The sequence below is a fragment of the Piliocolobus tephrosceles genome, chromosome 3 (genome assembly GCF_002776525.5).
Source record: "Piliocolobus tephrosceles isolate RC106 chromosome 3, ASM277652v3, whole genome shotgun sequence".
Classification (NCBI taxonomy): domain Eukaryota; kingdom Metazoa; phylum Chordata; class Mammalia; order Primates; family Cercopithecidae; genus Piliocolobus; species Piliocolobus tephrosceles.
The window spans coordinates 78003478-78016771 of NC_045436.1; the positions used below are offsets into that span (position 1 = coordinate 78003478).

At 42.1% G+C, this 13294-nt stretch overlaps 1 protein-coding gene across 7 annotated transcripts in view; it reads left to right on the top strand.

Annotated features, from left to right (window-relative positions):
- Window positions 1-8344: 8344 nt before the first annotated feature.
- The window catches only part of RAP1GDS1 (Rap1 GTPase-GDP dissociation stimulator 1), a 173757-nt gene continuing 168807 nt past the window's right edge, over window positions 8345-13294 (top strand). For 5 of the 7 annotated variants that reach the window (XM_026455039.1, XM_026455033.2, XM_026455035.2 and 2 more), the window contains exon 1: window positions 8353-8538. Coding sequence is in view for 5 of the 7 variants with exons in the window: in XM_026455033.2 (XP_026310818.1) it covers window positions 8535-8538 (4 nt within the window). In the remaining 2 variants the exon portion in view is untranslated. Of the gene's footprint in view, window positions 8539-13294 lie in introns of all 7 variants that reach the window. The other 2 variants (XM_026455034.1, XM_026455037.1) reach the window with 1 other exon arrangement.

Sequence of the window (13294 nt, forward strand, 5' to 3'; positions counted from 1 at the left end):
ACTAATAGCTTACTTGTTGACATTACTGATAAGCAGTCAATTATCTCATAGTTTTGAGTGTTTTATACTATATACTGCATTCTTACCATAAAGTGAGAGGAAAGGTTAAGAAAATAATAAGGAAGAGAAAATATATTTACTACTTATTAAGTGGAAGTGGATGATCATAAAAGTCTTCATCCTCATTGTCTTTGCACTGAGTAGACTGAGGAGGGGGAGGAACACGAGGGGTTGGTTTTACTCTCCTAGGTGTGGCAGAAGCAGAAGAAAATCCAGGTATATGTGGACCCATAACATTCAACCTTGTGTTGTTCAAGGGTCAATTGTACTTTATTTTTGCTTAAAAGACCACTCTTAAAACACATATACCTATCTCACAAGACTTTGGAAGGGATGGTTATAAGCCTATTGGCATAGATTACTTGACTAGCTTCCTATTGCTCTGGAAAGGAAAGCACTTCTAGATAGAAACTGAACCAGACAGGTAACCATGCCAGTGTGGAGAAGTAGGTAAGACAGACTTCTCTTTCTCATGGAATGTCACAGTGGAGGTAAGCTTAGGGGTGAGGAACAAATTTACCCAAGGCAATGTGATGAAATGGAAAGACTATGGACTTTGAAATCAAACAGACCATGTTCAAATTCCAATTCTACATTGTATTGGTCATGTGACATTAGACAAATGAATTAAAATATTTTGATTCTCTATGTCCTTGTCTGTAACAAAACTAACTTATGTGGTTAGCCTTATATGAGAGTTTCTGATACAAATAATTCCAAGAGCATCAAGGACAAATTTCAGTTACTTCCCAGATTTCCCCTAGGCTAGACCAAGGTAGAAAGAATGGAATGCTTTAAGACATGGAGGATGTCTTCAGTGAGTCTGTGAACATGTGTACGTAGGTAGGGTGGAGGGTGGAGAGTGGAGATGATTTTAGATGGTAGAACTAAATCCCTCTACTAGAACCAAACTCCATGAGAAATATATTTCTTACATTCGAAAGACAATTCATGGCTTCTCCCCTTGACATGCAGATATTATAATTCACAATTTTTACAGGAAATACGCGAGCCAGAGACAAAGTTAACTGCTCAGAGAGACAAAATTAACTATCAGAAGTAGTTAGCGGTGGAATGAGACTCGACATTCTCATTTCCTGGACTCTCTTTCCCGCTATGGTAATGTTGTCAGCCATCAGGTTTCTTGGTGTTCTCAAGCCACCTCTTATTTTATTTTGGCACAACTTTATTATGAAATGTGGAAGATACGATGATGTGAGAAAACTCAGTAAGGCTTCTTTAAAATGAGAGCTCATTCTTCTCTGAGTGGATATCACTCCTAAGAACGAGTTAAGAACTGAGGTGGGCAGAATGGCAAAGCCAGTTGAAATTATTATAAAATAGGCTAAATATTATTTCTAGAATAACTGAATCTATGTCTTAATCAAAAGTATCTTTGTTAAACATCCATTCATAAAATGATATGATAGTAATACAGAGATTCTTCTTATAGCTGTAAATTTAAGAGTAGGAACAAATATTAATAAATCATATTTTAAAGGCATGAACATCTTTATTGAAATAAAGATATTTTATAACATTGCATTATTTTTTAATGTGTGGAGGTCACACAATATGTAGGGCATTTTCCCTCAACACATTTATCTGCATATTATTTTTGCTGTGAGGATCTGAGCCAGAGAGGCTTAGAAATTACTTCTGCTTTTTTTACTTATTAGTTATAGATCCTAAGTTAAATTATTTAATCTCTGAGCATTTTTCATTATTTGTAAAGCTGACACAATAATACTTCATACATAGCACTGTTATATTATTTAATAGTAATATATGAGAATTTCTGACACATAAATAATTCCACACAACCTCTAATCAATCATCAAGCCAATACTACTTCCTTAATATTTCTCAAGACTGTCCATTACTCTCTAACTCCACTGCTTTTAATTTACTTCAGTTCACATCTGGAATATTACAAGAGTCTCTTAATAGTCTCTCAGTCTCTGGTCTACACTCCGTTATTAGCCATTTTCTTTTTTTTAATTATACTTTAAGTTCTAGGGTACATGTGCACAACGTGCAGGTTTGTTACATATATATACATGTGCCATGTTGGTGTGCTGCACCCATTAACTCGTCATTTACATTAGGTATATCTTAGCCATTTTCTACTTTGCAACTACTAAAATATAAATTTAACAATGTTGCTTTTAAACTTAAGACCCTCTAATGGCTCCTGATTCCCTTAGGATACTGTCCAATATCTTAGGTCAGATGTCAAGGCCCTACAAGATTTGATCCCTCTAACTTCTTCATTCTTGTCCCATGACCTTCTCTCTTTCCCTACATCTTTGCATGCTTCATGCTAGCCAGAAAGCACTGCTTGCAGGTTTCTTAAAGATTCAAACTCTTGCCTCCAGGTCTGTGTACATTTAGCCCTCTGCCTAGTTGACTCTATTCATTCCTCAGGTCTCTGCTCAGATAGCATCTTCTCCAGGAGGCTTTCTATGATAGAGTTAAATGTTATACCCATATTCTTCCACACTACGCCAGTGTGGTAGTTGTAGCACTGTATTTTAACTATTTACTTGTCTGTTTCTATTACTACACTCTTTCAGGATCAAAAATTCACCCTGTGTACCTAATTCCCAGACAGAATGACGCATCTCTCAATATTACTTAAATTATAATAATTACAGCCGGGTGCGGTGGCTCACACCTGTAATCCCGACATTTTGGGAGGCTGAGGCGGGCAGATCATGAGGTCAGGAGTCCAAGACCAGCCTGGCCAATATGGTGAAACCCCATCTCTACTAAAAATACAAAAATTAGCTGGGTGTGGTGGAGGGTGCCTGTAGTCCCAGCTGCTCAGGAGACTGAGGCAGAAGAATTGGTTGAACCCAGGAGGTGGAGGTTGCAGTGAGCCAAGATCACACCATTGTACTCCAGACAGGGCAACGGAGTGAAACTCTGTCTCAAAAAAAAAAAAAAAAAAGAAAAAAGAAAAAAAATTACAATAATTACTAAAATTGTAATATTATTAAATAACAATAAATATTACTTTCTTTGATGCACTACTTCTCCTCTTTCAATTCTGTTTTTGCCACGCTATTCCATTTCTCAAGAAACTTTCAATGGTTTCTTATTTCCTAACTTATCAAGTTTAAATTCTTATGGCTGGCTTTTTCAGCCCCTCACAATCTGTTCTTCATAGTAAATTTTTAATCTTATTTCTCAAGATACCACAATAAGTACCCCTGCATCTTTTTTTTTTTTTTTTTTTTTTTTTTTTTTTTTTTTTTTTTTTTTTTAGACAGAGTCTCACTCCCTCACTCAGGCTGGAGTGCAGTGGTGCAATCTTGGCTCACTGCAACCTCCACCTACTGGGTTAAGGTGATTCTCCTGCTTCAGCGTCCCAAGTAGCTGGGGACCACAGGCACGCGCCACCAGGCCCAGCTAATTTTTGTATTTTTAGTAGAGATGAGGTTTCACTATGTTGGCCAGGCTGGTCTTGAACCCCTGACTTCAAGTGATCTGCCTGCCTTGGCCTCCCAAAGTGCTGGGATTACAGGTGTGAGCAACTGCATCCGGCCAATATGTACTCTTTTTAATGGTCTTATGAATATGGCATATAGGTGTCTTACCTCATGCTGTTTCCCTGTCTTGAAGTGAATTATTTTCTTCCCATCCTTTCTAGAAAATTATATCCTTTCTACAGGTATGTTCTCCTTATACTAGTAGGAACAGACTTTTAAGAGAGATTGGTCTTACTCTCTTGTTTTGCATGATATGTACTTACAGCGATTTTTTTTTTTTTTTTTTTTTTTTTGAGAGGGAGTCTTGTTCTGTCACCCAGGCTGGAGTGCAGTGGCAGGTTCTCAGCTCACTGCAAGCTCTGCCTCCCGGGTTCAAGCCATTCTCCTGCCTCAGCCTCCTGAGTAGCTGGGACTACAGGCGCCCGCCATTGCGCCTGGCTTATTTTTCGTATTCTTAGCAGAGATGGGGTTTCACTGTGTTATCCAGAATGGTCTCGATCTCCTGACCTCATGATCTGCCCACCTCGGCCTCCCAAAGTGCTGAGATTACAGGCGTGAGCCACCGCGCCTGGCCCTTATAGCTATTTCTTATAGTATCTAGCACAGTGCTAAGCTCAGAATAAATGTTCAGTAACTACATGACTGATTTTAAAGTGGTATGTCCCATCTAAAAACTGTATGTAATCTAGTCTGTAGTTGCTTGAAATATGTAGACATTAGTTTGAGGTGACAGCCTATAAAAACAATTTAGATTTTACAACATTTAGAAAATGGCTAAAATATTAAATAAATGGAGAGCGGGGGAGAAAGAGGTTACATTGAGGTTAAGACATTTCAGTTGTTCAACCCGGACTAACTGAATCTCACCAACGAAGTCTTTGAAAAATAAACAGTTTAGGCAGAAGGTTGTTCACTGCCAAATCATTTTCTATCACTGCAAAGTTCAATTAACTAATCCAGTGAAATTCCCTTAAATGATATTCAGAACATCTTGGTGAAGAGGAGGCAATCAGTTCCCTATTATACTTTTAAAGAACATTCTCTCCTCTCTTTCTACTTCCTATTGTGTTGCCCCTCCCAATAGATTTCCTCTAAAGAATTTAAATCACCTTCTAACCTCTTTAAGCTTACATGCATCAATGAGGTAAGTTATAAGTCTTGCCAAAATGTACTGCTTCCGATCTTTTCTAAAAGACATTTTCCTTGATACTCCCCCATAACAGCTATTTAGCTAATCATAAACCAATTTTCAACAGAAATTGTCATTCAAATAAATCTGATACTTTATAAATATGACATTTCCTAGATTGAAGTTGAAAACCTTTGCACTGGGCCAGAACTTCCTTTGTTTTGTAGCAGGCCTGATAAAATCCTGACCATTGCCTAACCTGCAATATGGGTATTAGTAGATTGATTTTGGAAGAGTCTCTTGACATCCCTGATGTCAAGAGATGTAGATATAAGGTGTTGCTATCTTGTACTGGCTGCTCTCAAGATCCTGATCTCAAGTGATCCTGACCTCAAGTGATCCTCTGATCCTCCTTCCTCAGCCTCCCTAAGTGCTGGAATTATAGGCGTGAGCCACCATACCTGGCAAATTTTTATTAAGCACTTGCTATGTGCTAGCACTGTTTAGGCATGGTAAATAAAGTAGACAAAAATTATTTCCCTAGGGGAACTTACATTTAATGTGGAAGACAGTCCAAAAGCAAAACATGTATTATCTTACTGATAAGTGCTAAGGAAAAAAATAAAGTATAGAAGTGGGGATATGAAATGGGAAGGAGTGTTGAAATTTTAGATAAGATAACCAGGGAAGATCTCATGCAGGTAACTTTTGAATAAACACATAAAGGAAGAAACTAAATATATGAGAAAGAAACGTTATATTTTTGTAACAGAACAAGAAAGGAGAGGGGAAGGGAGGTGGCATTGTGTGTGCAAGGAGTAGGCAATATACCAGTCTGGAAGTAATTGACTTCTGCATGTAACAATCAGTATTGGTTCTCACTATGGTTACAACACCAGTGCATTAGGACTCAGTACACGCACTAAGCCTGAACAACCCTTTGGTTTTAATTGGCAGGAAGGCTAAGGAGATGGCTTGTAGATTGAAGTAGAACAAAAAAGGCACTTAAACTAGTGTCAGATGGGAGGTGAGAAAGCCACTTCAGCTGCTTTTGCTAATTTCAGTGCTTGCATCCAAATAAATCAAAGAAGATACTCTATGAAATTATTGTAATATGTAATTAGATAAGGAAGTAGGAAAAATAAAGCAAATTAACTTGAGAATCTGGAAGAGGTTAATGAAGGTTAAGGAGAGATGAACAAAAAATGATGAGCAGCAATGCAAAGGCCCAGGCTGGTCTTCTGGAGGAGTAACAAAATGAATGTGTGACATGGCAGATGTGGGGGCAGTGAGGGGCCCTGAGGGTGGGGTCTGCGTTGGGGTATTATGCGTTGAATTGTGTACCCCTCCCCGATTCTTTTTTTTTTTTAATTGACACAGGGTCTTGCTCTGTGGCCCAGGCTGGAGTGCAGTGGTGCGATCTCAGCTCACTGTTACCTCCGCCTCCCCGGTTCAAACGATTCTCCTGCCTCAGCCTCCCAAGTAGCTGGGATTACAGGCACGTGCCACCACGCCCAGCTAATTTATTTATTTATTTATTTTGTAGTAGAAATGGGGTTTCGCCATGTTGGCCAGGCTGGTCTCCAACTCCTCACCTTAAGTGATCCGCCCGCCTTGGCCTCCCAAAGTGTTAGGATTACAGACGTTCGAGCCATTGTGCCTGACCCCGGCTAATTTTTTGTATTTTTAGTTAGGGATGGGGTTTCGTCATGTTGGCCAGGCTGGCCAGATTCGTATGTAGAAGTCCTAACCCCTAGTACCTTAGAAGTGACCTGCTTTGGAAATAGGATCACTGCAGATATAATTAATGTTCATGAGGTTATACTGGAGGATGGTTCGCCCCTAATACGTTATGACTGCTGTTCTTATTAAAAAGGGAAATTTGAACACACAAGAACACTGGGAAAACAGCCATGTTCAGATTGGAATTTTGCTGCCACATACCAAGAAACTACCAGAAGCTACGAGAGAGGCCTGAACGAGATGCTTCCCTACTGCCCTCAGAGGGAGCACAGCCCTGCCTACACCTTGATTTCAAACTTCTGGCCTCCAGAATTGTGAGATAATAATTTGTTGTTCTAAGCCACCCAATTTGTGGTATGTTACAGCATCCCTAGGGAACTAATGTAGTGTGATTATTTTGAGAGGCAAACAAGAAGAGCATCCTAAGAGAGTGAGATGCCTGATAGTCTCGTGCATCAGAAAAGTCCCATATAGTTGACTTTAGCAGTTAAATTGTATTTTCCTGTTTTACTAAACCTTTTTAATGATTGTTTCTTACTGTAGAAAAATCACACAAAACCTGTTCTTTGCTTAACAAATTACAAGGCCCCTTCAGATTTGTGTGCTCGAAATACCAGTCACCCAGCAGAAACTGATGACTGTGACAATAGGTGACTAATTAAAAAACAAACAAAAGCCCTGTCTCAACATTGCATTGACCGAGTGAAAGTTGACAGCGGAAAGACACCTCGATTCAGCTATCTTTCTCCCACAGGTTGTACTGCTGACTGCACCCTCTCCCCTGAAGGACTGCGGTCGCTGCGCCTCGGAGAGCGACCAGATTCCGCACCCCACCCAGGAGGGGCCAGGGCAAGATTAGGGTTTCCTCCAGCCTCCTCCCCCAGGGCAGAGGACCGAAGCCAGCCCCGGCCTCACGCGCAGGCCAGGTCCGGAGGACGCCCTCAGTGGGAGCGCCCTGCTCAGGTTCTCTCCGCGGCCGAGGTGGTGGTGGGAGCGGGCGGCAGCCCCGGGATCACAGGACCTCCGCCAGGTTAGCTTGGCTGTGCCGCCGCCAACCCAGCAGGACGCCTATTTTCAAGCCTGGGGAACGTAGTTCCTCCCGCTTTCACAGAGAGCAGGATGGAGCCCGACGGCACCCCGGTTAAAGGGCCTTTCCAGCGCCCTCCCAGGAACGGAAGGCCGCGCTCCTCCGGAAGGGAGAACGACACACTCTTCAAGGAAATCCTGGGGCGGGCGCTCTCCTCGCTGCCGGGACCTCTGTTTCTAAGCTGGCCACTGCTAGAGCAGCCTTAACTGTCCCAATGACACGCCTGCTATAGAGCACCCTCCCGGCGGCCGCTCCTCGGCCAGTTGCCCAGCGGGCGTCCTCAGGCGTCCCCAAGAGGCGCAGGCCTAGTCGCCTACACGTCCTCTCCAGCTTCGTGTCGAGGCGTCAGCTTTGGCTTCCCACCACCCCTCCCGGCTCTGCGGCGGCTCAGCCTCTTCTCCGGTTAATTCTGGCCTGTGCGGCCGGGTCGTCCCATAAAGAAGGCGGGCCCGGGTTCCGGGTGGGGGGTTGGTGGGTCAGGGTGGGAAAGCAAGGCAGCAGTGAGTCCTCTGCTAGCAGATCGGGCTCAATAGCCCCATTCCCTGCTTTCTCCGGGCCCACCCTCCGCCCCTCAGACGGCCGCCATGAAGATCCTCTGGCGCGGCTGCAGCCGGTCTGCAAACACGCCCACCCGCACGCTTAGCCTTGCTCGCCACAGAGGGAGGGGTGGAAAAGGCACTGAGCATGCTCGGTGGGGAGGGCGGGGCGCTCGCGGGCCGCGAGTCGGAGCCGGCGCTCTTCAGGCAGGCTACCGCGCCTCCGCCGCCCGCTCGGAGCCGCGCCCGCCGCAGGCTGCGCCCGCCAGCCCCCCCCCGCCCCCCCCCCCCCCCCCCCCCCCCGCCCGTCCCCGCCGCGGCCGCGCCGCCTGCAGCAGCACCAGCTGCTCCTCCCCGGCGGCCGCCCCCCGTGGGTCCCTCCCTGGCTGCGGGAGAGACGGAGGTAGAGGGAGGACACAGAGCCGCGCCGCCCGCACCGGAGACCTTCGCCTCGCCCCGCCGGTTCCTCACTCTCGGGGAGCAACATGGGTAAGTCATCCTTCCTCCCCCGTCATCGCCTGACATTTTTTTCTTTCTCGGCGTGCTGCAGGGTGGGAAGCATTTCTCGCGCAAAGTTGCCGGATTTCTCCAGTCCCCGGGTGTGAGACGGTGGCTGTTCCTCCGGGGAGAGTCGGCGCACGCGGAACGCACGCCGGGTGCCGGGGCTGGGAGGGTCCCGAGCGCGGGCTGGGGTGGGGTCGGCCGCGGGCCGGACCGCCGCCCGGCTCCCCGGCACCTCGCAGTCTCGCGTCCCCTCCTCCATTCTTCCTGCCGGTGCCCGGGCACCACGGAGCCTGCCTCGCGGGCTCGCATCCGCGGCTCCATCCCCGTTTCTCCGGAGGCCGCCCGCTTCCTTTTCCCCCGCGGCTGTTGAGCTCGAAGCTCGGGTCCGACCACGACCACTTCATGTAACTTCCTTCTCAGTGCGACCTTTCCCCGTCGTGGAGACTCCTCATCCCGGGCGGGGAAGTGGAAGCAAGTAGTTTGTGAGGGAGAGCTTACAACCTGCACGGAAATTATTTTCCAAGGGGGAGAGCGGACAGCCTCATAGGTTGAAAGGATGACTTGTCAGAGGCCACGAGGAACGTGAGGCAGGATAGAGCCGCTCGCTGTAGAATTAGTGCTGGGTGACTACAGTGTGCAATGTTCCTGTACTCAGCCTGTTTTTTGGATTCCTTCGTCTGTCTTCTGTAGCAGGAAACTGCGCCCTGTAACGTTGTTACCGAACTTACGTGGTAGTTATTCTTTCCCAGCTTCCCCCTGTCTAATCTGCATAATCTGATTTTAGTTCTTTTGTATTTATAGTTAATCTGAAGATATTGGTTTGGGTGAGATATTTAAGAGCAAATATGTTTTATAAAACGATGTATAAATTTAACCTAATTTTTTTACATCATCTATTGCTTAACTGTTACATTCAGTAATCACAGAAACGTCTGATGAATGCTGTCGTGTAATTAAGAGCTCAAAGTTTCTTTTAATAGTAGCGACTTGTACCAAGTTCCCCAGTTTGCTTCCACTCGTGTCTGTCATAATTTTCTCTTTTTAAAATTTGCTCCCTTGGCATCTGTCAACTGGGACTTTTCTCACCCCTTCTGTGCGAGTTATTTAAAGATTGAGATGAATGTGATCCTTTCATCTGTTAATACAGTGCTCAACACGTTCAGAGTTAGGTTGCGCAACTCAGAATCTTCAAGAAGTATCTAAACCTGGGAATGGTGTCCATAGAGTTTTCTGGAACAGCAAATACTTCAGGCTTTGATCCCGACCTTTGTCCATATATCTGGAAGAGGCCAGGGTTGATGGAGGAGGTGGTATGAATCAAAAAAGGTCTACAGCTCTGAATTTTATTTTCAGTTAAGTTTTTTTTTTTTTTTTTTTTTTTAAATGTGAGTACTCTTGATATGCTGAACAAATTTCTGTAAAAATTGAGTGGGCCATTTATGCGTGTCTACTCTTTCTCTTAAAGTAGAATTTTAAATAGGTATTATATCAGATTATTGGACAAGCGTTGTATTTCCGTCAAACATACACACGTTTATGTATGTTTCCTTTGAACATGCATACACAGATAAATGTGTGTATGTTCAAAGGAAATACACAGTATGTCCAATAACCCTATCTGATATTGGACTGTAAGTTCAAGTTTGGCTTGAAGAATACATTTTCCTATGTTTCCAGGTGAGCCTCAAACAAACCATTTAACATTTTAACTTACATGTTAAATCCGTACTTTTTCAGTGGAAAAAATCCAATTTCGTTACAACACTAGTGAATAAAAATACCTAAAAGATTAAATTATCTACTTAAATATCATCTTCAAAATCTTGAATGCTATTGCTTGATTTTTAAAAAGGGCCAAATAGAAAACTGTCTCTCATTTTGAAGCCATCTCTGATACTCTTTGGTTAATCTCTCTCTCTTCATAAGCACTGTTTGTACCTTGTTAGAAGCTTTTTAGCACTTATATAATCTGCCATATAATGGAGTTGTTTATGTGTGCGTGCTGTGCATTTAATCATGAGTCCCAGAAGATGAAAAATGTCTTATTATTTTTTGTGTTCCCCATAGTGCTTTTCAAATAGGAATTCAGTAAATCTTTGGCAAATTGTTGAACTTAAAACTACCTATTATTTTCAACTTTTGCATCTGAAGATTTAGTCTCTGAACAAACATTTGGATTGGCACATATTACCTAGTTGGGGGATAAGCAGAAACAGAAAGATATAATTGTACCATGCCTCCCAGTGCACTGTAGGTAGGTTTTGAGTCAACCTCAGGCAATGGTAAAGCAGTTTCATGTATGATCAGTAAGTACATATGATAATTTAAAATTGAAACCTTGGGTAACACTTTTATATCTGAGCCAAGGAAGTTAGTATTACAATTCATGTACACATAAGAAGGTAGAAGGTATACTGGTTAATGATGGGGGAGGGAGAAGTGCTTTTTAATTTGTCAAAAGAAATAAATAAGGTTGATTTTTAAAGATGTGCTCAGCTGGGCGCGCACTTCAGGAGGCCGAGCAAGTGGATCACCTGAGGTCAGGAGTTGGAGACCAGCCTGACTAACATGGTGAAACCCTGTCTCTACTAAAAATACAAAAAAAAATTAGCCGGGCATGGTGACCGGCACCTGTAATCCCAGCTGTGTGGGAGGCTGAAGCGGGAGAATCACTTGAACCCGAGAGGCGGAGGTTGCAATGAGCCGAGATCATGCCATTGCACTCTAGCCTGGGCAACAAGAGCGAAACTCCGTCTCAGAAAAAAAAAAAAAAAAAAAAATATATATATATATATATATTCTCATAGCAATAATTTCCTACACAAGAGAGTGAAAGAAAATTCCTATATGACTTTATGGCCATGGCTACTATTTTATGTATATGTCATATTTCAGATTCAACATACGTTTAGTGTTTGTTGGATATCAACAGTGTGCAGTATACTGTACTACAGTATACCATATGACACACACATTATAATAGAAGTAAATGTATGAGTTATATAAAAGACTTTTACATGTATTATAGATTCAGAGAATGGAGAGAACGTTTTAGAGAAATGGTGTTATTTGAACCAAAGGTGGATTAAACTTCTTAAAGGTAGAAATGAGACTCTTAATCAGAATGGAGTTGGTCTGGGGTTGGAGGAGAAATGACATAAATGAAGATAGAGAGATAGGAAACATTTTATGAGTTTCCAGGATATGATTAAACAACATTGTTTGGCTAGAGCAAAAGGTAAGGAAATAGTGGGTAACAGACATGAAAAAGTAGTACAGTGATAGCTAATGACCAGACAATGGAGGATCTAAAATGCCAAGCTGAAGAATTTTAACCTGACTTACCTATTGAGAGACCACTAAACTTTTTTATGCAGTTAAGTGATGGATCACATCTGTGGTATAGGCAGATTTGTCAGTTGAGTGCAGGATGGCTTGGATGAGAAACTAGAGAACACTTCAGAAGATTGTTGTTGGAGTTTGGACGAAAATGTTTAATGACTTGAACCGGGTTATGGCAATGGGAATAGAATATTGCAAATAAAGAATAGGATTTACTTGGCAACCCATTGAGTATGGAATGAAGAGTCACAGGTGTTAGCATGGGTGATAATGAGGATATGAGACTCTCCTGATACCTATTCAGTTAACAGGAAGATGAAACATAGATACCCAATTTTGTACCTATTGAGTTAGACTATTTGATCTGTCCTTTAGTCTCTGCTCCTTGATGACAAGAACGTTGTCATATTGGGATTTGAATACATTTCTAACACTAGTGTCTGGCACACAGTAGCTATGTAGAAAAATTTGTTGACTGGAACTAGATAAAAAAATAGTTAACAAACATTTATTTTAACTTTTGAGTGTACAGTTTGAATTAGAGATCTGGAAGTTATCCACAAATATCCTGAGGTGATACTTGAAGTTACATCAGAGGATGAGAGTCAACAAAGAAAAAGAGGAAAATTGTCCCTGGTAAGAATCTTGAGGAATGGGGTTCCTTAAGTTTCCCGTACTTAGGGAAAAAGGAATGGTATGATTTCACACTGAAAAACACAGAAGAGTGAAAGACTAGAAGGTCTGTTTTTTCAGAACAGTCAGGAGGGTGATAAGGACTGAGAACAGGCTCTAAGTGCTTTGGTTAGGATATTACCCAATATATTTTTCTAAAAAGCCACTTTAAGAGGTTTAGTAATATGGAGGTCAGTTGTAAAGGCTAGGTGAATAGTAAGTGGAAACAGTTCACTAGGTGTAGTCATGCTGTATTTCTCACCTTGTTTAAAGATCTGTGAGAACACATAGGTTTTTAAAAATATTTTTAACTCACTCTGCTTGACATATTACATTTTAGAAAATATTTTAAAATTTTAAATGTATTTTAATTTACAAATATTAAAAAATTATTTTAATGTTCCATTTTACATGGACTGACATGTGCTGTTTTCTTGTCTAAGACTAATTTTTAATTTCACCATAGTGCCTCACATTTCTTTGACATTTCATTTTTAATGTCTTTGTGACTTAGTATAGTACAATTTTTATTTTTATAATGTCTGTCATGCAGAGTGAGTCTAGAATGATTTTATAATTTTGTATAGCATTTTGCCTAAGTGATACTCTTTACTGATGAATGGTTTTATCACTTTTACTCTTAGACTTTGTGAATTTGAGACTTCTTTAGATTATAGGTATACTTCTAATTATATTTTTAATTCCTGGAGTTGTATTTTTCTCTGTA